This window comes from Oenanthe melanoleuca, chromosome 8, assembly GCF_029582105.1.
Source record: "Oenanthe melanoleuca isolate GR-GAL-2019-014 chromosome 8, OMel1.0, whole genome shotgun sequence".
In the NCBI taxonomy this organism is placed as follows: Eukaryota; Metazoa; Chordata; class Aves; order Passeriformes; family Muscicapidae; genus Oenanthe; species Oenanthe melanoleuca.
The window spans coordinates 11419536-11437824 of record NC_079342.1 but is presented as its reverse complement, the minus strand read 5'-3'; the positions used below and the strand labels follow the sequence as shown (position 1 = coordinate 11437824).

General features: G+C 38.6%; 1 protein-coding gene across 2 annotated transcripts in view; it reads right to left on the bottom strand.

Moving 5' to 3' along the window:
- The window catches only part of TGFBR3 (transforming growth factor beta receptor 3), a 108169-nt gene that overhangs the window by 9111 nt on the left and 80769 nt on the right, over nucleotides 1–18289 (bottom strand). Inside the window, exons 8-16 of one of the 2 annotated variants that reach the window (XM_056497940.1) lie at nucleotides 15157–15346; nucleotides 13633–13949; nucleotides 12790–12939; nucleotides 10895–11026; nucleotides 10478–10645; nucleotides 7563–7862; nucleotides 6946–7066; nucleotides 3008–3043; nucleotides 935–1042 (exon numbers count right to left, since the gene is read on the bottom strand). In XM_056497940.1, the coding sequence (XP_056353915.1) occupies nucleotides 935–1042; nucleotides 3008–3043; nucleotides 6946–7066; nucleotides 7563–7862; nucleotides 10478–10645; nucleotides 10895–11026; nucleotides 12790–12939; nucleotides 13633–13949; nucleotides 15157–15346 (1522 nt within the window). The remainder of the gene's footprint in view (nucleotides 1–934; nucleotides 1043–3007; nucleotides 3044–6945; nucleotides 7067–7562; nucleotides 7863–10477; nucleotides 10646–10894; nucleotides 11027–12789; nucleotides 12940–13632; nucleotides 13950–15156; nucleotides 15347–18289) is intronic. The other variant, XM_056497941.1, reaches the window with a different exon arrangement.

The following is an 18289-nucleotide window of genomic DNA, read 5'->3' as shown; positions in this document are numbered from 1 at the left end:
AAACCCTGCAGTGGGCTACAGGCGAATTTCAGTGCTCCAGAGCTGCACAGGCTTGGAGTCGTTGACCTGACATTTTTCCCACCTCCCAGATCTTGGTAGGGTCTCGTGAGGCCAAAAGTGGAAGGAGTTGGGAGCCCATAATACACCAAGGATCCTGAGACACGCCATTATCCACAATCAGCCAAGGTCACATGATGGAAATCAAGGCTCCATCAGTGTCTAGTCCTAGGGGCATGCAACAGAAATCTCCCCAAATGCCTTCTTCTTTCAATTCAATATTCCATTTTTGCTAATTTGGCAGTGGGAAAAAATTGTAAGGAGACACAAATTATCTGTGCACAAAGGCTACACCAATTCAGACACATTCCTATGTATTTGGTTGGACACAATTAAGATTATATGTGATTTCTAGTAACTGAAAATAGTAGTTCAAGAATGAAGGGATAAATAATTGTAGCAAAAATTCTATGTAATTAAGGCCCAAGAAAAATTTTCAAGTCTAGTTATACCCAGAATGCGTCTGTTTCAACACAGCACTCTCTTAACCATTTGGCCCGCTTCTTGTATAAATCAGCCTAACATAGTAACTGTAAAAAAAATCATTTTAAAGTAGCATGGGAACAAAAAGGGATCCAATAACTGAAGTATGAACTAAATTTGAAATACAGAGATGTTACTAATGATAATACACAAGCCAGGAATACTCAGTTTTACTCATGTCCCAGGTGAGTTTTCAAGACTTGTGTTTAAATTATTTAATCAAAATTTAAACCATAACACATAACATGTCCCTTTAGGGAAGGGCAGGTATCTGACACGCTACAGATGCTCATGGGAGGAGCTGCTGGAAAACTCCTGAGTAAGAAGAGAGAGGAAGAAAATAAGAAAGGCCAGGAGAAGCAGCGGTGTGTCCCTCGCCCGCGCCGCGCCGTACCTGTGCGCGAGTAGATGAACCAGAGCGCGCCGGTCAGCAGGGCTCCGATCACGAACGCCGCGAAGGCGATGCCCACCACGGTCAGCGTGTCCAGCCCGTACAGCACGGCTGCTCAGGGAAACACACAGCACAGGCACTCTCATCTTCAGAGGCAGATATCATTTCACAAAAATTCACCTGTACTCTTTCATGGAAGAGCTTTTTAAAATTTCATCCTTAACTAAGCACCACTTTGAGAAACAGACTGGCAGATTTGCATCAAGGAAATCAAAGTGGTGCTTCCAGAGTGGCTTCAGTCCAACCAAATGTTCCACATCACAAAATAAAACTCCAGCTCAGCACACCCAAATCTGGAAAGTGTTGCAAAAACTAAGCATTTTCAGTTGGCTGTTAAAAACTTGCTTTCAATTAAGTATTCATTTATCTTTAAAACATAAAGGCTGAGATGTTTGGCCAAAGTGCTTTTCATTTAAATGGCCTAACATTCAAGCAAACTTTCCCCTACATCTCCTCAAATTCAGCCTGAAATCTAGGTGGAGAACGGAACTGCTGCTAAGAGGGAAGAGATGCCAGCAAAAAGTCAGCGAAAACATAAATAGAAACAATTGTTTTTCACATTTGGCAACGCTTTCAATAACTGAAATTAATTCCAGATCACAAAAATAGAAGCACACACACACGTAAATCATTTTCTAGGGGAGAGGCCCTTTTGTAGGACCATTTCAAGAGTAACAGCATTTGTTTCCTGGATGAGGGCACCCCAGTGCTAATCATCCAAACAGAAAAGTTTCTGGCCTCTGTGTTTTTCTTTTTGATAATTAGAAATAATTTAAAAAATCAATAATAATTCAGCAATCTTTTGGGGAAATTTATTATTTAAAAACTGATTTCTAGTTTTAGTATTTTTAATATCTCCCAGTGCAGAAAAGCGCTTAGGCCAATGAAAAACACTTTACTGACTATTCTGGCCAGGAAATGAGCTGACTGGATCTTAGCAGTATCCTTCAGTGGAATTTTCAGTTCCAACACCCTCACTTTACACATCCTGCATCCAGCAGATGTCATTAAGGACATCCCTCATCCTCTTTTGACAAAAGTCTTCTCCAGCAACTCCTGTTGGTAAGGGCCTTCAGGAGCCATTTCTGGGTGCTTGTGATCTAGTTTGCATATACAACACCTGACAGATAGTGTCTTAGGAGATTTTTCTTTCATTTTTTCTATGAGACTGTTTCTGCTTCCCCTGGCTACTTCTAGTCATTCGAATGTAAACACAAAAGACTGCACTCAACTGATTTTTCCACCAGGCACCAGTGTCCTCTCCTCTTAGGAGGAAACACAGTGGAGAGAAGAAAGTTGCATGGACAAGTGGCAAAAGCATAATTGCTCACTGCTTTTTGTATTTTGAACAAGTTTAGTCTTGAAGGCACAGGGACAGAAGCAGAAGAAAAACCTTCTTTGCACTTCTTAAAATCTCCCTTTTCTCCATTCACTCTTGCTTTTGACTGCACATCATCTGCACCTTCCTGTTTATTTTCTTCTAATGCTGCTTCTCTCCTTTTCTGGGTCATTAATCAACCCTGATTAATTCACTACACCAAGACAAGATTAAAACCAAAGAAATTAATCCATATGAAGGCAGTCATCTTATCTAAGCATAGCCTGTAAGTGCTGGTGCTGGAGCACCTGGGGCTGTGATACAGAACAGGAGTGAGGCTGAAATAGGACACAGGTAGGGCACAGAAGCTCTGAGAGGGGGCACTGCTGCTCTAACACTGGTGTTGGAAAGCAGAGGCCTCAGCAGAGAGGGGAGATAACACACACACCAGCACATGAACTTGCTAAGTCTGAGACTCTCAGGGTGCTTCCCCAAACCTGATTTTCACATAGACAAAAGGTCACAGTCCTCCTCTGAACACAGATGGGAACCTCTCAATCAACAATACAGTCAGAATTCTGTTCTGCCTCTGAATTAAACATGCACACACTCAGCTGGAAGACAATTTTTTAAATTTATCTAATGCTTTGTAAACAAACGTTTAAAGATTAAAAGAGATTGTTTCAAGAGTTACTTACGTGGCTGTCTCACATTTGGCTTTGGAAGGGAAGGATCTAATTTAAAACAAAGAAAATGCACAAAACATTAATCAGATAGAGTTCCTACAAACTATACAGGTTCTGATCTGACAGAAAGACATGAACTGTAATTTTTACAAACCATTAATTTTAGGAAAAGCAGACCAAATTTAATAATCTCACTCATCTCAGGAAATTTCTATTAATGAATTAATTATTCCTCAAGGGACTCTATCAAGAGTATATTTCATGCACTGTATATTTTGCTGGCAAATACACTGCAACCTTTCCCAAGTCAGATGTCATCAGGCATAACCCACAGTAACTCTGATTACCCCTACATGAATGTCTTAAAGTTCCTAGATTGTGAAGGAACAAAGATTATGTTAAGGTGATTACATTCATCTGTCCACTCACTAATAATAAACATGAGATATCAGTACACTAAATCACACACACACACATAAAAGCAAACACTCACTAAAGAACAGTGAGTTTTACAGCACAGTACATACTGCTTCATCCAAATTGCATGAATATGTATTTATTCACCCATTTTCTTGAGTCCTACATAGTATTCTGTCTTGGAAGTTGTGCAGGGCTTTGTTGGAGAAGGGAGGGTTTAAAAAATTTATTATTATACATAAGAATAAAAGATCATAGGTATTGTTCAAAGATCAAAGTTATTATTCTAGTCAAGAATATCAAATATCATCATCCTAGTGATGAAGATATCACCCTGTAATAGAAAGAGACAAGTAAACAAATGAAGAATTTCCCCTCCTTTTTCTTAATTGGCCTCTCTTATCTCTCTCCAAGAATGCCACCTCCAGCAGAAGAGCAAGAGATTCTGGCTTCAGACCCAGTGACCTGTTTGGTTAGCTGCAGTTTGATTCTGGATTGCCCAGCAACTCAGGGATTTCATTTATATTCTGGCATATATGAGTGTGATGAGTGCAACAGATGTAAAAGGATTTTATAAGATTCTGTTTCAATACTTGTTTTTGTATCTTTACTAACTGGGAAAAAAATAGTTTAATCAATTTCTATGCAAACATAGCAGCCCCAACATACTGAAAATAAATATATTCATTTCTTTAAAGTGTTCTTAAATAAGACTATGCTTCTAACTTCTAAAACCCAGATGGCAGCAACAAACTTCCAGCAAGATTCTTTAGACCTAAGACACATGTGTCTACAAAATCCAAAAATGCATTTTATTCTTAAACTGTGTTATTGTGTCTTGTCACAGATCACTTTTGGCAGATGATAGGAAATAGGTGGAACAGCAGTAGGAAACAGGTGAGGACATAGAGGGGTATGTGGGGTCGTGCATGCACAAATAATCTGGAAAGTTACCAAGTGCACCTGACAGCAACAGTTAACTGAACGTAAGATCTGCCAGGAGGGCTGGACTGAAACCAAGGAGCACTGAGAAGTACAAACATGGGTAAGGGCACTATCAGATTGTCCAAACACTCCACTGGCATATCCCAACTGCCAAGAAAATGCCTTCAGAGCTGAGGGGAAAATTAATTTTCCATGCTATTTCTATCACTGGCCTCTCTACAGAGAATATGAAATCAGCTAATGATAAGCTGTGTAGCTCATTATCAATTCTCTTCAGTCATCCAGTTCTTACATATATTTTATTGCAATTTGCTCAGAGCAATTCAGAAGCAGTGAGAATCATCGAGGTCAAGAAAAAACATCTAATTTAAAAAAAGTGCTGCCAGCCTTTAGAATTATCATAGTTTTCTATGCCTTTGTAGGATAGAGGCCTTTAGACCTTCTTTCTATGACCAGTCTCTTTTTTGGAGAAATAATAAAGTTTCCGCATTTAGCAATAATCTGAACAATATTGGTAGATTATTTCAATAGAACATGTATTTCCTAGCATATAAATGGTCATCCCTGTGCCTTTCATGGGAGTGGGGGAGAGCATGGGGAAATGCAGGCATGCAGAGGGAATGTATGTGGCATGGAGTTAGGTTGTAAACACTGCCATTGGGATCTACTGCAAAGTCTCATTTAGATATGGTATTGTGATTTCTAATACAATCAATGACAGTTATAAGCTTGTCTGAAGAAAAAATCCACCTTTGCAATGACCAGTTTGTTCTGACTTTTGAAATGCCAAGCACATGACTTCCACATGTGGCCTGATGAGGAAAACCAGGGGCAGTAACTCACATAGAGTGGTTTGCAATAGTGAAAGCTGGTTCTGTTCACATCAAAGAAAATGAAGAACACTACCTCTGTGAGATAAATTCTCCTTCTCAATAACATGATATAATTTCTTCTCCAAATCTTAGGTTCACGTATTGGCATTTGGCCTTAAGAAAGGGGTTTTGATTCACTGCAGAACAACTGCACACCAACAAAGCTACATTGTTAATGTGCCACTTTGTATTATGTCTGAAAGCTGGGATGTGCTGGGGAGATTTCTACCAAGAGTCCCACAATTATACTAAAATCACCCACAATGCAACAAAATACTCCATCACACTGTTGTCTTGTAACTAATCTTTATAAATTTAGCTTGTCTTTGCACACTGAGACCTTGTGCCTCTGACAAAGACAACATTCTGAGTGGAGCCCAAGATGGGAGCTGAGCACAATGCTCCACACATCATAAGGACAAGAGAGCTGAACTACGAGTCTGTTTATTGAAAGCCACATTTCAGTTGCAGGATTTACTCATTCCCAATAGAAAACCTACTGAAATAATATGAGAGCTGAGCAAAATGAAAGTCCAGAATCAGGCCCAAAGCACAGTTTTAATTGTAACAGCAACAGATCAAATACTTGACTTTAATTCATAGTAAATTTGATCTGTACTAACAGTTTTGTTAAAAACCCCCCAAAATAAATATGAGCTGACTTGCAGAGTTAGACAGAAACAGTTGTTGCCTATGTCCCCCTAGCAATGCTGTATTTGAACTTTAAATGGTTCAAAGACTAACAGCATGCACTGTAAAACAGAGGTTAAGGGACTTCTGATCCTCATCCTTTTGATGCTCCCTGAAAAGCATTCCAGAGGTCAAACTGCCTATGGACACCATTGGAAAATTTTGATGTGTATGACAAGCCACTGAAGCTTCTTATGAAACTTCAATGCAAATACAAAAAGAAAAATTAATGCATTTATTTTCTTCTAGGACTGCATCAAATTGTGACTGATGTTGCTGTCAGAGTGATTTACTAAGAAAAACTTTCCAATTAAATGAAGCTGTGTGAACAATTCTTACTTCCCATCACTCACAGGGCATATTCTTAAACTAGAATAAGGTCTCATCTTGCTGTTTGGCATTATCTCATAATGCACTTCAGCCTCTCCAACTCCTTCAACCAGTTACCAACCACACTTTTTTTCCAAGAAAAATTATGTAATCAAACAAGTCCCACCAAAGTGGAGTCCCTTTGTGCATATTATCCCTTGCTCTTCATAGTTTACGAATCTAGTGAATCTCCAGGGGCCAACTCTTTGCCTTTACAAATTTAACAGGCTTTAACATCCTCAATGCTTTGAAATTCCATTGTTATTATTCATAAATTTATATTTACAAGCACAAAAAAAAGGACACAGCAGGGAGCAGAACACTGCCTTTGATCTCTGGGCAGCAAGAAATAGCTCCAAGTACTACTGCTGCATTCATACTCCCAAAATCCATGTTATTTTGTAATACTTTGAGTATTCCTCTCTCAATGCTCAGCAAACCACACACCCAGAGAACAATAACATGGTTAAAAATGGCAACGACTTGTCCTGATGACTGCTGCCAGGGAAATGTCCTAACAAGTAACATCTTACACAGTACCACCACCAGATTATACGTCACATACTGTAGCCCTCCCTCACTTCAAGTGGCTCTATGTTACACAATATTATATCCATATATATAGCATTATTTAACATGTCAAGCTCATTTTTATACCTTCTTGTTTTCCTTCATGTATTATTACAACAAGGGGCTTGGTGAAGGTTTTCTTGTTGTGCATCATGGCCAAGATCATATCCACGTTGAGAGAGGTGCAAGCTTCATCAGGAGGAATGCACTGGAGTGCAAAGAACAGAGTGTGAGGTCCGAGTCACCCATCTGCCAGGACAGCTGTGCCAGTGACACAGCTCCATATCACAGCTTCATATCCAATTTTACCTTACACAATTTACCAAAAAATAAGAATCTCCAAACAACCTTCTCTTTTGTAGCGATCAGATTACAATATTATCCAATCTGGTGCATGCCGTTGGAAATTAAAACTAACGTTGTTTGTGATTTGGATATGCATAGAAAAGATAAACTTGAACCACTTGTGCAATAAAAAGCAATTTCTATTTGCAGCCATCCAATGAAATTTAAACAGCAACTGCAAATTATGTAGTCACAATGCACAGTATAATAGCTCTTATCTATTAAAATCCTGAGCCTGGAGATATCATATTCATTAGACAATTCCATAGAAAACTACTTATTACCTTCAGAGTTCAGATGAAAAAATACATTGTTTTAATCTATATCAGAAGTTTTGATAAACTGAATTAATTACTGACCTTTGGCAGTCCTTGAGTATCTTTGTCTTTATTTGTACACAGAGTCAACTCGCAGTGAAGAAAGAGCAGTGAGATGTTGAACACTGGTTTGAACACAAAGCTAAATCTTTTTCTGTCCTTCTGTGCATGTGGTATTAGAAAGTTCTCTTTCTCAATATTGTAGAATTTAACAGATTCATCTTTAGGACAAATGTTTTCTATAATGGTATAGTCAGACATTCTATCTGGATTTGAAAACGGGGAAACAAAGCATGTTTGAATAGCAAAGCCCAAGGATCTGTCAGCTTTAGTCACAGACACCTGCATTAAAGAAAGAGACAGTAATTATGTTTTTAGTTCACATTTCATTAATATTTTCAACAATTTTTTAAGCAGTTTTCCAGTGCCATTTCCAATCTGAAATATTTTGAAGGCTAAATGTTAAGGGTAAACTGTCAAACTGAGAGACAGAAAATCTGGTTTCAAAACCAGCAGCTGCTTAATAGCATAAACATGCATAAATACAGCAATCCCTTATCTTTCTGAAAGCAAATGAACCCTCCTCAGTAAGACATACAGTTAATGTCTGTCTGTGTCTGCCACCTGAGATTGCACTGCCTCCCTTAGACACACAGGCTCTAATAGCTGTATGGAAATCAATCACTGATTCCATGGTTTTGTATCTGTTCAAAATTATAATGAAAACAAAACAAAACAAAACAAAACAAAAAAAAAAAAAAAAAAAAAAAAAAAAAGAGCAACAGACATAACAGAGAATCCACCCCCAGCCAAGACAGGAATGCAAAGGCAGAGAGGAGGTCATGGTCTGACGTGTGGGTGGCATTCCTGGACTGGAGGGGGTGAGAGATCCTCCTAAAAAGCTGTCATTTCTTGTGAAAGGATCTTTTTAGCTTATTTTAAGTTTGAAATTCATATTCCTTTATGAAAAATAATTAAGACTGAAAGCTTCCAATGCCCTGATGTTGCTCAGCTGGATTGGAATGCAGACAATAAATGCTACAGAATAATTAGAAGAAAAAGAAAGGAATTTGTAACAAATGAGGCATGTTGCTCTTAATAAACAACAGAAGCATTTATCTAACCATCAACACTGCCCAATGAAATAGTTCCACAAGAAATCTTCTTAGAAGAAATGTGCCTTATATGCATACTTAATCCATATGTGCTGCATCAATCTTTAAGGAAGAGCCTGCCAAATTTTGAGGTCTATGCAGTAATTTCTGGATGCTAGGAGTTTTGCAGTGAATAAAAGCATTTCTTCTTTTTTCTCTCCCTTATGTGAGCAGCAATCAAATTAGAGATGAAGGGATGTGCTGAAGCATCTAAGCAAGAACTACCATCTTCTAAAAAGAACAGAAATAAAGATGGATGAACAAACGTCAGCCACAGATACTGACAGGAAACAAGCTGATGGTGTAAACTAATTAAAAAAGAGATTATGGCAAGTAGGACAGGCATACTACAGTTAATTAAATAAAAGGATGAATGAGATCTCAAGGAAAGAAAAGAACCACACGAGGAAGGGGGAAGACCAAAATATGGCAAGAAACTGACTGCAGAGAAGAAAGAAAATAACCCTAGAATCCAAAAGATTCAAACACACAAAAAAACCAAGGAAAAAGTAGATAATTAGTTTTACTAAATATGTATTTATCAAAACCCAAAAATATTTTTCTTAATAAAAAATGCAAAATAGAAACAAAAACAGGGGGAAAAAAAAAAATCAGTGTCATCTTAAAAAAATGGAGTCACTGAAGTTCAAAATTGGTATGTTTTCCACTGTGCACGAAAGAAAAACAGAAGAAAAAGGCTTTTGCCAGGACAGGTGATGAAATCAGAACATCTGTCTCAATAAACAGCTCCAGCAGCCTTAGAGTCAGGGGGGTTCATCTCAGAACAATGAAGGAAAGTGGATGACTTTAAGTGTTTGCTATAAAAATATTCTTTATTATTTCTGAGCATGACAGACTATTTTTCGCTTTTGCTGTCTTAAGTACTTTTCACTAGGTAGAGAACAAAGAAACAACAAAGCACACTGAAATAAAGAAGAAAACTGCACCAAATGGGTCACTGTGCTGATCATGTGCAACACAGGCTCCCAAAGAGGAACTGACCTGGGAAATAGAAACACAGCACAGAACTGCTGCTTTTTTCTGGTCTTACAACCGCAGAGCTCAGAAGCACCTTGTGATTTACTTGCCTAGAAACTGGGGATGCTTCTTCATTGCCAAAGCTGCATTTATTAAAGTTTACTACTATTTGTAAACCCAAAATTTTGTTCACAGAGCTATCTTTAAAAATATTGACTGTATTGGTGTGAAATTCCAGAAATTTCACAAGCAACTCAGCAATACATGGAAATATTATCATGTGCAAAATGCACATGAAGTTAAGTGTATCTGGCTGCTGATTTTGTTTTAGTATTATTTATCTAAATCTGCTAGATCCCTTATGTGGTAGCATTCAAAAGGATTGTAAATGACATTTTTAAGCAAACTGGAGAAAGACCAGAATCTGTATTAACTGTGTAACCTCAGAACACAAGCATATGAAAGACACAAATTTGTAATAATCTTTCTGCATGTTTCAGATAAGGTTCAGACATGGGTTCAAAATGAAGCCATCAGGAAATGCCAGTTGAGAGGATGAGCTCAGAAATCATGGTAAGTTCAGTATGGAAAAGCAGATTTGGCAAGAATCACAAATTTACCTTGCAAGTTAAATTCATCCATTTCACAAGAATCCTTTGGGCTTTTTACCCAAAATATTGTCCTAATTATCCCACAGTTTCTGTTCTCCGCAGCCACCACAGTGGCACAAACCAACTGCCCAACAAAACCTTTCAACTGACAAGAACAGATTTGGCTCAGTCACAAAAGCCTTCTGTTAGTTTGAAGCCTTTTTCAGTTTGTTACCTCTACATATACTGGCCCATTCTCTGCAACAGAGAATAGTCCTTGGGAGGGAGCAAGGAACAAATCTGTTTTGTACAGCTCCATGTTGAAGGTCACATTGGCGATGTGTGGTTCAGGAGGCCAGAAAATGCCTCTGTCATCCTCTGGCTGGTGCAGTGTGCAGTTAAACTAAAATGAGAAAAAAAATACAGTAACATCACAAGTCAGGAGTGGTAGGACAAATTTGTTATGTACAATATAGGCCCACCCACGTTACAGCTACTTAGTGCAAATCTTCAACGGGGTCATAAGAAACCACAGTGAGAAGAAATGTGTTAAAAGACAAATGAATTTCTAGACAATTAATGTAATTTATATGAAATGCCTATTACAAGAGGTATTTCTTCATTGTCAGGTGCAAACCCCAGGGTAACATACCGCTATTTCAGGCCAGCTTGAGAAAGCCACCTCCCCCTCATCAGCATCCCCTGGAAATCCATTATCACCCGATTCCAGGTCGTCATCTTCAAAGCCGCTGCCTTCAGCTGGTGCTGACAGCTGAATGACAATCTGCACAGAAAGGGATTGCAAACAAATCAGATTAGGTGATAACTGAGCACTCTCATGGTTATTATTTTCTGCTCTCTTCAGAACAATGCAAAGGCCACAAGAAGAGCACCAGCTAAGCAAATGGTGAAAGCATGTCTTGAACAGCCTTGTGCTGCATGTAGGATATGTAGCTTATATTTAAAGAATGCCTGAGTTCTTTTCCAGAATTCAGAGCCAGTGAAGAAAGACACCAGTCTGGGTGTTGGTGTCTGAATGAGCAGTCCAGTATTTCCGTTCTATTTCTAGTATTTCTATAGCCAACACTAAAAAAAGAAATGGCTTTCTAAAGTGATACTTTGCTACTTGCAGGTCTCCTTAGTGCACTCAAAAAATCATTAAAAATGCTAGGGTCACTAAAGGATTTTCTCTTCTATTGTCAGCAATTTTTTTCAGACATGTACACCTAAACCCATAATATTCCTTCTTCATTTTCTCCCAGTTTTTTTCATTGGATTTCCCCCTCCTTTTTTTCACCTTTTTCACACATCTTCATTTCTTCACCTGAAAATTTATGGTTTTGTTTTCTGGTGTTCTGCCTTCTGCCTCTTTATGCTTACAGCTTCTCAGCTCATTCCCTGCCTCCCAACTTTGTTTTCTTAGACTTAGAGCAACTAAGCTAAAAAAATGACACACACACACACACACACCCTTTGACACTCCACTGCAGGGTGTCTGTTTTTTAGGAGAAATGATCCCAAATTCTCAACAATCCCATACATGATTTGGAGTTCAAGTGTATAGCCGAGACTATTAAAAGACATGCTGGAGAAAGGAGAGGAGGTAAATAACCACTTTCCTTTGGGCCATAATAGAATACAGGGACCATGAGGGCATTTAGTTCCAGACACGTGCTGTTCTGTCATTTGCCGAAGATTCTGTCTTGGTTTGGGACTGTTTCTAAAGTTAGGTGCTACTGACTCCCCAGCATAGAATAGTTTTAACCAGGCAAGGCCAGATCAGATTGCCTGAGCTGTGTTTGGGTTGGATCACAGGCTTTCCATCATATGCCAAAGTTACTTCTATGTACTGGAAAGCTCAGCAAGAGAAACGTGTCATTACTTTTGAACCCAGAATATCTGCATTGTACTCTGGCTCATAAACTGAGCCAATCTGGAAGCAGTTGCTTACAACCTAACTGGGCTCCTTCGCATCATCACTCATACACTAGTACTCAAGAGACCCTTCATTACATACAGTAACTGCTAAAAAATATCAATTCAAATTCTAAGAGAAAAGCATGCAAAAGTTATGGTAATTTCCTCATGTTTTAAAAGCCTTTTTTAACACACAATTTTTTAAGAAAAAAAATTATTTAATTCAGGATATTATTTAAAAGGTATTGCTTTGTGCAATTACAAAACTTCATTCCTACTTCTCTTTGCAGCAATGTATTACTGCTTATGTATGGATGATCAAAGCTTCACAGGGAACACCAGTGCAACTTCTCCCAGACTGGTACAGATGATCCCAAAGGGCAGCCATGTTGTAAAATGTATTCAACTCTTCCATTTTCCTTTGGGATACTATCTGACCACAGGAGGACACTGAATGTGCAGCCTTCATACCTCCGTAAATACAGGGACAGTGGCTGCAACTAGGTTTGAGCTAGGCAGGAAAAGATCAGGATGCCTCCTTTTTGCTACGACTGCAGCTAACTACAATGGCTTCCTCGTACTGCTATGGTGTGCAGTACAGAAGGTGGATGCTCTTTGTGAAATACTCACAGAGTTAAAATAAACAATCTTGTTCAAGATATATGCTGTCCGAGTGCCGCATTTGTTGAGTGAAGACTGCAGGATGAAGTGGGTGCTGTTCATCCTGGCTTTGCAGGAGTGGTCCAGCAGCGAGAGCTCTGTGCGCGCGTAGCCGCCAGCCTGAAACAAAGGCGCTCTGTCAGGGGCTGCAGCACAACTGTGCTCAGCTCCTGCTCAAGTGCAGTTCAGCCACTGCTCGTGACTGCTGACAGCAGGAAGTGAAGTTCATTGTACTGACATCCAGGGAAGGTCACCCTCTAAATGCTGTTATACATGGCAAACAAGGATTAAATGTGACATGGAAAAAAAGGAAACAACAGGTTCATTATTAATCTGCTGATTAATAATGCTGACTCTGTTTGGTCTGAAATGAGATGAAATGCTGTCTGCTTCAGGCTCTTTTCCACAATACAAATGGACACAAGCAACCTGTCAGCTGGTAGATGGTAAAGACAGATCTTTAGATCTATTTAGGTTTCACACTGCTACCAAAAGCAGCTTTGTTGTGCTTTGGAAATTAAAAACTAAGACTGATGGCTCAGTACAGTTATTTTTTGACAGAACCAATTGTGCACACCTTCAATCAGAAATTCCTCTAAAAAAGAGCAAATTGTTCAGAAGAGTAAATACAATTCTCAGTTATGGCAAAGAACATCTACAGTACAGTTCTCTCACCAAATTGTTTTGGGGCGGGGAGGGGGGGGGTGGTGATGGCTGTAGGACTTTGAATGTTAATTTTTTTCAATCAAATGCAAATAAAACAGTCTACCCAAAAAAGCCTCCCCAGTTTTGAGAATAAGATATCACACCAACCTGGAGAGAATCCTTTTCTACAGCTACTGTCATAACTTTGTCATCACACTTTATTGACAGGGCCATACCAGCACTGCCCTGAACTTCTTCAGGTTCTTTATGTTTTGAGAGGGAATGCCCAAAGTCATGATTTATTAATGTATCTACTGAATGCCTGGATGGGAAGATTTCTTCTCCCACTGTGTCATGTCTTCCTCTGTTAATGTGAAATGGAAAAGTCATGCCATCGGTATTCTTTGGAGCTGGCAGTGGGTTAGCACCCAGCAATTCTGTCAGCTCTGGAGGAAGGGAATGGTCTTCTTCATCATTCATCTCTTCTGAAAAAAAAAATCCAAAACCAACAACAAATTCACATTAGGTCATCAGATATTTTTCCAAAAAAGTATCCAGAACCAATAATTTTCACACACACAAAAAAATATTATCCATAAAGGGAGCTCCTGAAGGACATTAAAAAGCAGCATCTTTGTACTTTTCAGGTAAGTAGCCACAACTCCTACAACTGTTTAGTTTTTACTGAGGCATCTAATCTTGGTACACTGAGTCCCTGTCAGAAATCTCTCTCACCATGAGCTGAAAATAAACTTTTGATGAGTGGACCTATTATATGTAAAAGATTCACAGAGGTAAAAGAAACATCACATTTATCAAATATAGTATTTTGTTACTACTGAAAGAGTCTAAGTACAAATCATTAGGGGAAATTCTTTCACTACCTGACCCATCAGAAATTCAGTCACTACTGTTGTGAAACTACTTATTTAACCAGAATGAAGGTAAGTAAGAGTTAACTTCATAGTGAGTAAATGAGAAAATTTTCTCTTGGCTGATACACGTGACTGCTGAGGACAGAACTTCCTCAGCATGAGAGAGCAGCTGATAAAATTAATGTAAGCATAAGCTTTATCAAAATTGGAAAACAATAGTTTTAGTGGTTGAAACTCAGAATTAGTTAAAAAACCAGATGTAACACTGCTAGCTTCAATGGATCCAGATAGCTTTACATCAACAATTATTTTTGCCAAATACCCAATTTTTTTCAATAGTTGTATTTATTCTGTTTGCTCAGACTTTTTTGGTAAGCCACTCATGTCTGTAAACAGTCTCAATGTTTATTTAATCGTCTCAAGGAAACACTATGCTCATACTTTTGGAAAAAACACACTAAAAAAAAAATCAAAGCTGGATTATTAAATAACAAGATATCCAGTTGCTGACATCTATTCCAGTGAACACTGGATACCATCAACTATGAAGTCTTGTGCATTGGATAAACATTTAATTCCACCTAATTTCAGGAAATAACACAACTTTGCCTGGACTTTTCTAATCAAAAAGCCATAGATTATCATTTGTAACCATCATTCAAAAGATATTACCAACATTCTTGATGACAAGCAGTAAAAGAAGTGCAACAGCCAAAACCAAATCTTCAAAACTGAGAAAAGACCTTTCAAGTAATTGTATTCCTAGAAATAAAAGATATATTTTTTCTACATGCTCGAAGTCCATCTTCAAACTTACCTGTATCTTCAAGTTGCAGATGAAATCTGTTAGCAACAGGTGCTTTTGTGTAGGAAATAACTGGACTATAATGATGCTCATAAGCCCACTTGATCAAACTCTCATGCGATGAGGGAAGGTCGGGTATTACTGATTTACTCATAGTCATGGATCGTTCTGTTTCTTTTCCAAAACCAATACTATTTGAGGTCTGGAAATAAACAAAAACTTAGTTTGTGATTTACTACTTAAGGATACTTATGATGGAACAGTGATACTGATTGAACCCTGGTTGCTTATTCTGTTTTAGTCTACTAAATAGCAGCAAACTGAGGACACCTGGGAAATAAACCAAACCCTGCCACCTTAGGGACATAACTGCTGCACAGAAGGAAAAGAATCCCCTGCTTCCTCTCAGCCTCTGCCTGGACTACGATAAATCAAGGCAATCAGAAACTGTTAATGCCTAAACAAGAAAAGACATATTTACAGCCTTTTGTATAATGCCATACTTTCTTCAAAACTGCACTGAAATTACTCCTGAAGTGAGATCAAGATGACAAATGAATTTTCAAACATCCCCTAATTTCTTGGATTAGAGCACTACTTAAGCTGGATAAAGGAAAACCTTTGTTCAGTGAGCATTACTGAAAAAGGCAAAAAGCATGCTCATGAAGTAGAGCTGATAGCAGCTAATGCTGTAAGTCAGCTGGCACCAAGGACAGGCTGTGTCTGAATGAGCTTCACCCTAGAAATGCTGTGTGCCTCCTTCAAAGTGTTGAGTTTCTAAACAGGATTGAACTAAACACTTAATCGAGCAGTAAGTGAGAGCATGCACATTTATGCATGGCCAGACTACTTAAGAAAAACAACATATTCTTTCTGCCCATGAAAAGATTTTAACATTAATTAACAATACGTTTATACAGTGAACTCATAAATGCTGAATGATTATTAAATAAATGAGTCACATTTCACTTTCCTGTAAATGTTTTGTAAAATTACAAATTTTCTTGCCCTAACAGAAAGTCAAAGCAACATAAGTATCTGTCACTGTCAGAGGGCATTTTGAAAATATGCACTGGTATTATGCAAATTTGCATTCAGCAGCTTGGCATCTTTAACACGTATTCATACACACCAAACCTAAATACATATATATTTATTCTTACAGTCACAACATTACTATTATCACTATAACAATCACATCAATGGCTACAGAACAAGCTGAACAAAGATGCTGCAGGAAAGGCACAGTGATCTACTTTTCAATGATTTTTGCAATGTGACTGAAATGCACTTTCTAATGCAGCTGATGCCACGGAATGTTCCACAAACACTTTCATTTCCATGCTCGATTACCTTCTCCATCACATAGGCTGCATCTTCTTTTCATCCCCACTGGTTTTTACTCAATGTGAACAAATCTTAAATCTCTTTCACTCTAGAACACCAGAAGGTTGACTAGAGAGATCTCTTAGAGCTCATATGGACAAGCTACGCAGGTCGGAGAGCTCACCTGCACTCCTCTACCTGACATGAGAATGAGCTTTTGAACAAAGAAGTGAATAATGGATGTAGAGAGTCCTGATGGAATGGTATAGTGTACCTTTAGCTCCCTCCCTCATTTCTTCCTAAAGACCCAGTTCTGCAGCCTTTAAACACTTGAAGCTTCACAACTGAAGTTAAAGATAACTTTAAGTACAGAGTGCCTGGTTTGAGGATACTGTTACCAGAACAGTTATCAATACTCAGCAAAGGCCAGTGAAGATAAGCAACAAAACTGGAGCAATAGGTATCCTAGTTTTAATGCCTTACTACTCTTTGGGGTCAATTAACCTTCGATCTTCAACACATGCAAATCTGGACACAACTGATCACACATTTTCATTACCACACAGCTTTGACTGCTAGGAGTTTTTATGCTATCCCAACTTTGCTGCATCTCTTTACTTTTCTGTCATGAGGAGACAGCTGAACAAACATTATCTCAGAACTTAACTGTCCTAGCCGGCACCCAAGCATTTCCAGGGCTTGTTTTCACCCCTCCACTCCACACTGAGCCTGTAAATGTTCAGTCTTGCATCGTCTCACTGAAACAAAAGCAAGAATGAGGGCTTGCAGGAATAGACCTTCCTCCATTTGCCTGCCCTGCCAACGCTTTCAAACACAGGGATTGAAACCAGGCAATCTGATTCCCCACCAACCTATTCAGAACAGACACCATTTCAGAAAGTGGTGGGCAGCTGCTCTCAGGTAAACAACTGTCCCTCCAAGCTTCTAAAACCTTCAAAGGTTTGTTTTGTGCATTGCACCTCTCTCACTCCTTGCCCTCAACAAACTTATTTTGTTTCTGGAACTTCACTGCACACCTCCCAGCTTTGCAGAGGGACAGCAGCTGCAAAGGAAGCAATGTGAACAGCAGTGTACGAGCACAGAACCACACAATTACTGCATGTAAGGACTGAACACAGGAGTGAAACACAGCCTGGGAGCAAAGCACTGCACATGCATCATGTGCAATTCATCTACCCCAAACTGCCATTTTACTTGGGTTTGTGTCCATCATCTTGCAGAGTTTCAAAAAACACAGCAAGCTGGGAGATGAGCTATATGACCTAAAACATCCTTTTCATTTTTTGTTTGTGAACTTAGACCTCAGTAACTTACAGTCCTGGGTTTGAGGTAGCTTAGCACTAACCTTTCCCTCTCAGCTTGCCAATCCTCTCAAGACAATTCTAATTTGTAGTGAGGGCAAGAAGTTAGGAAAATTGAAGTGCATGGAACTGCTTCAACTAATAAAAAGAACATTGTGAAACATTACCTAATTGCTTAGTAATGTTTTCATGCATTGTCTAAATTTGGGCTTGGAAAGGCATTTAGCTTAATAAAGATATGAAGAGATTCTAAATGCTGGATACGCAGGCTTTTTAATGACATGGGGGAGTTTAGTTCCCTCCCTTACCCCCTTAAATAAAGGCAAATGAACATTTATTTAGAAACTGAAGCATCTATATAAATGAAGTAGTAAAATAGTTACTCACAAATCCTAACTTGAATACTAAGTCTTTGAAATACTGACATTCCTGTGTATATTTAATGTATTACTTTCTCTTTTTGTTAATCTAAAGAAAATGTTACCTTCTGAGACCAC